Genomic DNA, 11,215 nt, shown 5'->3' with positions numbered 1-11,215 from the left:
ACCATAATCAATCATTACACTTTCACATTACTAGAAGAAGCTTAAAATAAAGTGGTTGCTCTCCTTGTGTTCGACCCGTTAGCTACACTGATCCGTATGCTTACGGTTACTTTTAAAATTCAAACACTAGCTTAGTAAGTGAAAAGAAAGACCACACAAGTATGCACAATACAAATGAACCTATATGCGTGGAGTTCATTTTATTATCTTAGTCCACCTAGACAACAATTCTAAGTCAAAGGTTATATGCTTCTCACAACTATAGTGCATGTATAGCCTTGGTCCGAGTTATAAGCCCCATCACATGATACATCCATAGGGTTGTCAGAGAAGGCCAACCGTTGGTACAGGAAAGTAAATGCTCACCCAGAGTGACTTGAAAGTAAATTTATCTCCCAGAGCAACATTAAAGTAAAATGCTTACCCAGAGCGACATTAAATTTAAAAGCAGTACGATTGGCCCTCTGTTATATCACTGAAATTGCCGATAGGATATACCCAACACCTAAACCCCTACTGAGAAGGGTCGTAGCATAGGGATATGTCAATCCTAACTGCATGCTCATATGTGAGATAGTATGACTGCATAGTACCACCGCACCCCATACCACGGCCCACCAATGCATTCGTGTCCAAGGCGACTACGGCATCTAGTCTAGCAAGCATCATAATCAATAGTTAAAATCCCCCATCTCACATCACGAACAAGAACAGGAATTTAAAAATTAACGATATAAACATGTTAAACCATAATTGAATTTCATAATGCACACAGCAATGCATGCAATGGCATTCATGGATGACTAGTCTACAAAATAATAAATGATGACATGGTGCAATGTCCTCTTCCCACTTACTTGTTCGTGTACGATAACACGAATTCTAGTCCAACCTATCATAAAAGAGTTAGTTTAGTATACCTCCACTTTAAGGTCATAACCAGTGAGGTTTGATGATTCCAATGTGTTTAGAATCACAAGAGTATGTTATCCGACAAATTTGGGTCCAACAGGAATTCAAGAAGTTGGATTGGCAGGTCGACCAGTAGGCAAGGCACCCACCAATCCTTGCTCGTCGGTCAAGTCAGCATCCCAACCAGGACAGGCGGGCGTTAGATTGGTGGGTCTCGTCCATTTCCAGGCACCCACCACTCGTGACCCAAGTTTTGCTACTCTCTCCCACTCTTCATCCCACCTTGGGGAAACTGTCAAGGATTGATTCGACTTCATTTTCCATAAATATAAGGCTCCAAATTATGATTCCAACCTAGATCTAAGGTTGATCCAAGGTCTTAAGCATGGATCTTACCTCTTTGCTCAAGAACATCTCAAACCCTCAAATCCTTCTCTTTAGCTCAAGAGATCAACAAAAGCCTCACAAATCTTTCAAGTCTTCCTCTAAATACTTTATAAACAACATATAGAACCTCTATTAAACCTTAGATTCATATTCTCAAAAGATAGTAGCAAGATCCAAAGGATTTCTACCCAAATCAAAGGGTTTTACTTAAGGTTTTATAAAGGCTTAAGGAATATGGACTTTACTCACTTAAATCATAGATCTTGAGATGAGGATCGCCAATCCGGTGTTGGATTCAAGAGATCTGACACTTACAACACACAATGATCATTTCCCTTCCATTTCCTTCTTCCTTGCTGTCTCCTCTTTCTTCTTTTTCTCTCTCTTCTTTCCTTTTCTCAACTACTGTGTAAAACAATAAATGAGGTGAAAGAGAGGTAATAAATGCTATTTATAGTGGGGTAAAAATATCTAGTGACCATATTGGTAGGTCACACTGGTGGGTCGACCCACCTTTGACCACTTACCAGTTGGCCAGAACTTAACCTAAACATTGGGGGTTGCGATAGGGCTCGGCCCCGATAAGTATTTCGCACATTGTAGACTATTTATATGCATACTCATCATAAAATATAGCTATGTACCTTTATTGTGCATACATGGCCTTGTGATACATGCAAGTGCACAATTTTGGTACGCGAACTACACTAGACACTGACTCCAGCTCATTTGGCCAACCTGATTTCAGAGTCACCCTTGCCATCATGTTTCATAAGGTACTTGCCCCGACTCGCTCGAGTTCAAGTCCTGTAATACCAGTTCGAACCAACTAGGAAATTAGACTGGGTTTAGAAAGTAGGGTTTAACATTTACCCCCCTTTTTAAAAATTTGGTACTCAAAATTGGGGTACCTTGTTGTCTAAAAAGATGAGGATACTTGACTTGAATGTCATTCTCTTTCTCCCAAGATGCTTCCTCTAGCGAATGATTTGCCCATCAGACTTTCACAAAGGCAATGGAGCGATTGCGAAGAGTCATTATCTTATGGTCTAGAATTTCAACGGGCTGCTCTTCATAGGTCATATCAGCCTCTAAATATTCAGGTTCCACGGGCAACACATGTGATGGATCATGGATGTACCGCTTCAGCATAGACACATAGAGCACATTGTAAACATTGCTGAAAGAAGGCAGAAGAGCCAACATATAAGCTATAGAGCCAATTCGAGCCAACATTTCAAATGGGCCAATATACCTCAGACTTAGCTTACCCTTCCTGTTGAATCTATGCAACCCTTGGTAGGAGAAATTTTGAGGAATACCTTCTCCCCTTCTTGAAATTCAATATCTTTCTTGTGGTTATCTGCATAGCTCTTTTGGTGTGATTGGACTGCTTTAATCATTCCCTGAATGACATTGACCTTGTCGCACGTTATATGTATCATTTCTGGTCCAAGCATCCGTCACTCACCTACTTTATCCCAATATAAGGACGTTCTACACTTTTTTCCATACAATGCCTCATAAGGAGCCATTCCAAATGTGGCTTGATAGCTATTATTATAAGCAAACTCCATGAGAGGTATATATTCTTTCCAACTGCCGCTCATTTTCATTGCACAGGCCCTGAGCATATCTTCTAGTATTTGTATAGTTCACTTTGACTGCCTATCGGTCTGTGGATGAAAGGCAGCACCCATATTCACTTGTGTCCCCAAGGCTTGTTGGAGACTCTTCTAGAACCTAGATGTGAATCTTGGGTCCCTATCTGACACAATACGTACTGGTACTTCATGTAGCCGGACTATGTTATTTATATAAAGTTGGGCTAACTTGTCCATGGAGAAATTGGTCCTGATCAAAATAAAATGAGTAGTCTTAGTAAGCCTGTCAACTACCACCCAAATTGCATCCATTCTCTTGGGTGTACGGGGTAGGCCTATGACAAAGTCTATGGTGATCTTGTCCCATTTCCACTCTGGTACGGGGAGTGGCTGAAGAGTGCCATATGGTTGATGCCTTTCTGCCTTGACCTTCTGACACACGAGACACTTTGCTACATACAAAGCAATTGTGGTCTTCATTATTGGCCACCAATAGCTTTGTTTAAGATTCTTATACATCTTTGTACTTCCAAGATGAAGTGAGTATTCAGAACCATGTGTCTCCTTCACAATCTTATCCTATATCTCCATGTCATCAGGCACACATAGCCTATCCCTAAATACTAATGCCCCATCATTGGCTATTGTGAAGTCAGAATCATTCATTGTCTGCTCTTGGATTTTCAGTTTGATCCTCTACAGCTCAGGATCTAATGATTGCTTCACTATCACCTCTTGTCTGATTGATGGATGTACCTATAAGGCTGGCAGAGATATAGTCAATAGCTTAACATCATCTGGTTGATGTTCAAGCTCTAAGGTTGCTCCCTCGTATAAAAGAATTTCATCCATTAGTATCGCTTCTTGAATCAGTTGTGGACTGATAGCTAAGTACGAAAGCAATACATTCTAAGCCTTCCAACTTAGAGTGTCAATCTGGGTGATATTGAATATCACAATTATAGTCCTTTATAAGCTCAACCCATCTTCTCTACCTCATATTTAAATCTTGCTGGGTGAAGAAGTATTTAAGGCTTTTGTGATCACTGTAGATCTCGCACTTCTTCCTATACAAGTAATAATGCGAGATCTTCAAAGCAAAGATGACTGCTACTAGTTCTAAATCATGAGTGGGGTAGATCTTATCATACTCGTTAAGTTATTTGGATGCATATGCTACCACCTTGCCGTGTTGCATGAGAACAAGATCCAACCCTATCTTGGATGCATCAATATAGACTGTCATCCCACGTGTACCATTTGGAATGGTTAATACCGAAGCTGACACTAACCATTTCTTCAACTCTTGAAAGCTGTTCTTGCATTCTTCTGACCATTCAAACTTTACACCTTTCCTGGTAAACTTAGTCATCGATGCCAAAATTTAAGAGAAATTTTTGATAAAGTGCAGATAGTAACCTGCTAAGCTCATGAAACTTCTGATCTCTATTACATTCTTGGGTGTTTCCCACTCAACTATGGCTTTTACTTTGTCTGGATCCACCTTGATTCCATTCTCAGACACCACGTGCCCTAGGAGTCCAACTTGCTTGAGCCAAAATTCGTACTTGCCGAATTTGGCAAACAACTGCTATTCCTTTAATCTTTGTAACACCATTCTCAGATGTTTTACATGTTCTTCTTTTGACTTTGACTAAATCAAGATGTCATATACGAAAATGATAACCCACTTATCAAGGACATCGTGAAATACCCGATTTATTAAATCCATAAAAGCAACCAGTGCATTGGTTAGCCAGAAAGACAACACTAAGAATTCATAAAGGCTATCTTTGGTATATCATTACCCTTTATATTGAGCTGGTAATAACCCAATCTGAGATTAATCTTTGAAAACACCTTAACACCTTGTAGTTGATCAAATAGGTCATCGATGCACGGCAATGCATACTGGTTCTTAATGGTTAACTTGTTCAGTTCCTGGTAAATGATGCACAAACACAGACTACCATCCTTCTTCTTAACAAATAGGAATGGTACACCCCATGGTGAGACACTTGAGCATATAAACTCCTTTTTCAACAAATCCTACAATTGTGTCTGTAGCCCTTTTAATTCAGCTGGTGCCATTCTGTATGGAGCTTTAGACACTAGGGTAGCTCCAGGAACTAGGTCAATGGCAAACTCCAGTCTCTGTCAGGCGGAAGCTGAGTTAGATCATTTGGGAAAACATCAGAGAATTCCTTGACTACCTCTAATTCCTCTAGCGGCATAACCTTCGCATCCACATCTAGTACTGATGAAGGTAGCCCTGACCTCCGTCTTCTAGCAATTTCACCGCCTACAATGTAAAGATGATAGTCTTGTTAGGTCACCTTGACCTTTCAGCTTGATAAACAAGCTCAACTCCTTTATCATCTTTCACCTTAACTTGTTTCTCAACACACATCACATTTGCTCAATGAACTGACAACCAATTCATGCCCAGAATGACATCAAAATTTTACATGTTGAATTTGATAAGCTGGGCATCTAGTGTCTTCCCATCAATCTCAACTGAACACTGCCCACAGACCTCTTTCAACTGTTCCACTACGCCTGTAGGTGTGCTAACCACTAACTTGCATTCTAAGGTCCTCGATGGCACATCAAGCTTTCTAGCAAATTGCTTAGACACAAATGAATGTGATGCCCTAAAATCGAATAAGACCAATGCACATATACCTGATATAGATAAGATACCTAGCATTGCATTGCATATAAGTATAATAGGTTACTCAAATTTTAATCATAAGGTCTTTTGAATTAAAGTGTACCTGCTACTACTTCTGTACTAGCTTCAGCCTCCTCAGCTGTAAGGGCATACATCCTACCCTGAGGCTGGTTTCCTTGAGTTAATGCAGGTCTATGAACAAAGGGCCGATCAGATGGGGCACTATTGGGTACCAACAATCCTTGGCGAAGTGCCGGTATGATTGACAATTAAAACATCAGTTTAGTAATGACTGAATAGGAGCAGGAGCTCTCTGTACTATTTCTAGTGCAATCGAAGGACAAGGGGGTCTTGGAGCCATAGGCACCACACTAGTGGTAGGGCAGAAAGATGTGGTGCTCAAACCACTAATTGATCGAGAAGGATAACCCAATGGCCTATAGGGCTGCTTATAGGTGGGATCATAGGAGTTTGATCCATGAAAACTCTTACTCGGGCCACCTGAATCAGCATATGAGTTTGCCCTCTTCTATAATCCTGATGCAAGGGATGGCTCTCCCCTTTGCCTATCTTCCATTGTCTTGGATCTTTACACAATCTGTGCATATTCAATTAAGTCCAATACCTCCAGCACTGTACCAATAGATGTCTTCAGCCCCTTTAAGAATTTTTGGGCTTTTTCCTCAGCCGTACTCATATAGCGAGGAGCAAAGTAGAACAAGCTTCTAACTTTTAAGCGTCATTGCACCATGTGATGCTGAGTTCTTCACTGCTAACTATTATAGCATTGCCACATGGCAATAGTGGATTCACATGATAGGGAACAACTCTCATCTCATTGGTAAGCAAAAATTACAATTTTATTTTTTGGGGATTGCCAATTTGTGTAAAATTCGTACGCAACCTAACACCAATCTCAACCCTAAATGTCAAAATGTATCAACAAGCTTTTAGACTGTTGATACTCTAGAACAGTCTTGCTCCCTTGAGTCAATGCCATAAACTCCACCTCTTTGCAGTCTCTAAAGCTCTTTGGATAATAATTTAATAAGAACAATTCCTTGAATTGTTCCCAAGTAGGCTTTGGGTGAGTTGCCATCAATATAAGCTTGGAAGCTTTCCACCAAGAATTAGCTTCGTTTCTAAGTTGCAACCCAGCACATATAAGCTTCTGTGCCTCTGTGCACTCCACTATGTCAAATACTTTATCTAACTCTTGGATCCACCAATCCGGCTCCAACGGGTCATTACCTACCTTGGTGAAGATGGGTGTTATATACTTCTTAGAAGATTCCACCACCTTTCTCGTAGTAGTGGCTGGTGGATGATATTTGGATAGTATAGATATGGTGGAGGCATCATGAATGGTGGAGTGCCATATGGTGGAACCGGAGGGGTACCTCCTGGTTAATCTTGAGGTACAACCCCAAGTTGTGTTTCTCCAGACTATACTCCTATATCTGACCCCACTGGAGGGTCCTGTGGAGTAACCACCCTAGGTGGCTGGCCCTGTAGAGTAAAGTTCAAATATTATTGCATAGCAGCCATAAATGTTTGTTTCTACTAAAGCAACTGCTACTAGAAAGCCCCTTATGACTATTGTATAAGGGTCGTCACATCACCAAGAGTGATGACATATGGGGGACCCGGTATTTTGTTCATGGTTGGGTCACCCTGAACTTCCTCTGGATCATGATCCACTTGTGGTGGTGGATGTGAGGATTGCCCCACAGGTCTCGGACCACAGGAAATGGGTGGTCGACCACGAGAGGCATCATGGGCATGACCATCAGATCTGGTGCGTACTATGGTGTTCTGTACCTGGATTATTCCAAAATGCAAGCATTGATTGAGTGCCACAACATTTGCATACACATACCCATAATCAATGCATTTCATATCACACGCCATATTGATACACCACACCACATATCTAAAACATGCCCTCATTATTATCAATGTATAGTTTGGTCTTGTAATGATGATTGACTATGTGCAATATAAATGAACCTATATGCATACAGTTCATTTTATTATCTTAGTCCACCTAGACAACAATTCTAAGTCATAGGTTATGTGCTACTCACAACCACCGTGAGCATAAGCCCTGGGTCTAAGTCATGAGCCCATAGGGTTATCAGAGAAGGCCAGCCATTGGTACCGAAAAATAAAATGCTCACCCAGAGCAACATGAAAGTAAATTGCTCTCCCACACAGAGCTCTCCCACACAGACATTAAAGTAAAATGCTCACCCAGAGTGACATTAAATTTAAAAGCAGTACGATTGGCCCTCTGTTATATCACTGAAATTGCCTATAGGATATACCCAACACTTAAACCACTACTGGGAAGGGTCATAGCACAGAGATATGTCAATCCTAACCGCATGCTCCTATGTGAGATAGTATGACTACATAGTGCCACTGTGTCCCATACCATGGGCCACTAATGTAATCGTGTCCAAGCCGACTATGGTATCTAGTCTAGCAAGCATCATAATCAATAGTTAAAATCCCCCATCTCACACATCACGAGCAAGAATAGGCATTTAACAATTAAAGATATAAACATGTTAAATCATAATTGAATTTCAAAATGCACACATCAATGCATACAATGGCATTCATGGATGACTAGTCTACACAATAATAAATGATGACATGACTAGTCTACAACCAGAATGACATCAATGCATGCAATGTCCTCTTCCCACTTACTTATTCGTGTACGATGATCACACTTGGTACAAGGTAGATCCGGCGTGCGATGACACGAATTCTAGTACAACCTATCATAAAAGAGTTAGGTTTAGTATACCTCTACTAAGGTCATAACCAATGAGGTTTGATGATTCCAATGTGTTTAGAGTCATCAGAGTAGGTTGCCCAAAAAATTTGAGTCCAATCGGAATTTGAGAAGTCAGATTGGTATGTCGATCAGTGGGTAGGGCACCCACCAGTCCTTTCTCACCTATTGATCCAGGAGCACTGCTAGGACCAGCGGGCTAGATCAACGGGCAAGGCACCCACTAGTCTTTGCTCGCCTGTCGGACTAGTAGCTTTGCTTGGACCAATGGGCCAAGAGAGAAAAGCAAGGTACCCACTAGTCCTTGCTCGTTGGTCAAGCCAGAAGCCCACCTAGGACAAGCAGGCATTAGATTGGTGGGTCTCGTCCATTTCCAGGCACCCACCACTCATGACCCAGATTTTGCTACTCTCTCTCACTCTTCATCCCACCTTGGGGAAACTATCAAGGGTTGATTCGACCGTATTTTTCACAAATCTAAGGCTCCAAATCATGATTCCAACCTAGATCTAAGGTCGATTCAATGTCTTAAGCGTGGATCTTACCTCTTTGCTCAAGAACACCTCAAACCCTCAAATCCTTCTCTTTAGCTCAAGAGATCAACAAAAGCTGCACAAATCTTGTAAGTCTTCCTATAAATCCTTCATAAACAACATATAGAACCTCTATTAAACCTTAGATTCATATTCTCAAAAGATAGTAGCAAGATCCAAAGGATTTCTACCCAAATCGAAGGGTTTCACTTAAGGTTTCATAAAGGCTTAAGGAATATGGACTTTACTCACCTCAAATTGTAGATCATGAGATGAGGATCGTTAATCCGGTGTCCTTGCGGGCTAGATCAACGAGCACTGCATAGACCAGTGGGCTAGATCAATGGGCAAGGCACCCACTAGTCCTTGCTCATTGGTCAAGCCAGCAGCCCACCCAGGACAGCGGGCGTTAGATTGGTGGGTCTCGTCCATTTCCAAGCACCCACCACTCGTGACCCAAGTTTTGCTACTCTCTCCCACTCTTCATCCCACCTTGGGGAAACTATCAAGGGTTGATTCGATCGTATTTTTCACAAATCTAAGGCTCCAAATCATGATTCCAACCTGGATCTAAGGTCGATTCAAGGTCTTAAGCATGGATCTTACCTCTTTGCTCAAGAACACCTCAAACCATCAAATCCTTCTCTTTGGCTCAAGAGATCAACAAAAGCTGCACAAATCTTGTAAGTCTTCTTATAAATCCTTTATAAACAACATATAGAACCTCTATTAAACCTTAGATTCATATTCTCAAAAGATAGTAGCAAGATCCAAAGGATTTCTACCCAAATCGAAGGGTTTCACTTAAGGTTTCATAAAGGCTTAAGGAATATGGACTTTACTCACCTCAAATTGTAGATCTTGAGATGAGGATCGTTAATCCGATGTCGGATTCAAGAGATTTGACCCTGACAATGCACAATGATAGTTTCCCTTCCCATTTCATTCTTCCTTCCTCTTTCCTCTTTCTTCTTTTTCTCTCTCTTCTTTACTTTTCTCAACTACCGTGTAAAACAATAAATGAGGTGAAAGCGAGGTAATAAATGCTATTTATAGTGGGATAAAAATATCTAGTGACCAGATTGGTAGGTCACACTGGTGGGTCGACCCACCTATAACCACCTACCAGTCGGCCAGAACTTAGCCTAAACATTGGGGTTTGCGATGGGGCTCGGCTCCGACACATATTGTGCTCCTTGTAGACTATTTATATGCATCCTCATCATAAAAATGGCTACATACCTTTATTGTGCATATATAGTCTCATGATACATGTAAATGCATGACTTTGGTACGCAGACTACACTAGGCACTGACTCCAGCTAATTTGGCCAACTTGAGTTCAGAGTCACCCTTGCCATCATGTTCCATAATGTACTTTCCTTGACTCGTTCGGATTCAGGTCCTGCAAGATCAAATCTAACCAACCAATAAATTAGACCGGGTTTAGAAAGTAGGGTGTCATAGCTGGTGATTAACCGATGACCCCTGTTGTGTCAGTCTACTTGATTCCCTTTGGTGCCTCTGTCCAGATGGGGTGTGGCTCCCATAGGATTCTTTGTATGATCATATGTGGTGTGTCCTATTCATGCAAAGTACATACATAAAATCAAGAATATTTACCACCAAGGCTTAACAAGTTTGAATCTCCTCTAAGTCTCTCTATATAGTCTGCTCTGACATGAAGGGTCATTTTTTCCTTCCAAACAATAGGTTATGACAAGCCATAGATCACCCATGGTTTCCATATTCAGTGTATCACCTAAGATCAGAAGTTAAATTAAATTAATCTAGAATTTTGGATACGGCTGTAACATTATGATCCCCATTTCTAGTTAGGTCGGTGACACAAAGAACATTGACCCACACTAAATTTTGATGCTGTAAAGATTATACCAATTCAAGCTCCAAGAATCTCTCATACATGGACAAATTCATTGTCATAAGTTTGAGTTTGAAACACTAATGGTCACGTCAAAAAATTTTAGAGGACTAGGAGGTAACACAAGTGACCGCTTCAAAAGAAAAAGAACTTGTTGTCTAAAGAAAATCCACCTAAGGGATAAGAGAAACTACTTCTCTAAGGTCAAAGGCTCAAATAAAATTATGAATAAACTTCAATTATGCATTTCATTCACTGGTATAAGCTTATATAGATGGGCATGGAACAACCTTCCAATCATAGATAATTTTCAAGAATGAAATTAATACTAAATGGAAAGACAAACATTGGGAAGACAAACAACTATCCAATAGGAAAGGACCCTGGGAATCTTGAAGGCATTTTTCACATCTTGAA

At 40.8% G+C, this 11,215-nt stretch overlaps 1 protein-coding gene across 1 annotated transcript; it reads right to left on the bottom strand.

Annotated features, from left to right (window-relative positions):
* Positions 1 to 2,295: 2,295 nt before the first annotated feature.
* LOC122076384 lies at positions 2,296 to 5,732 on the bottom strand. The gene is made up of 3 exons (XM_042641687.1): positions 5,681 to 5,732; positions 5,372 to 5,588; positions 2,296 to 2,479 (listed from the first exon to the last, which is right to left on the bottom strand). The coding sequence occupies exons 1-3, from the start codon at positions 5,730 to 5,732 to the stop codon at positions 2,296 to 2,298; spliced, it is 453 nt and encodes a 150-aa protein (XP_042497621.1).
* Between the last annotated feature and the right edge of the window lie 5,483 nt (positions 5,733 to 11,215).

Source organism: Macadamia integrifolia, chromosome 4 (genome assembly GCF_013358625.1).
Source record: "Macadamia integrifolia cultivar HAES 741 chromosome 4, SCU_Mint_v3, whole genome shotgun sequence".
Lineage (NCBI taxonomy): Eukaryota > Viridiplantae > Streptophyta > Magnoliopsida > Proteales > Proteaceae > Macadamia > Macadamia integrifolia.
Note: the sequence above shows the minus strand (reverse complement) of the source record. Positions and strands in the feature narration are given on the sequence as shown.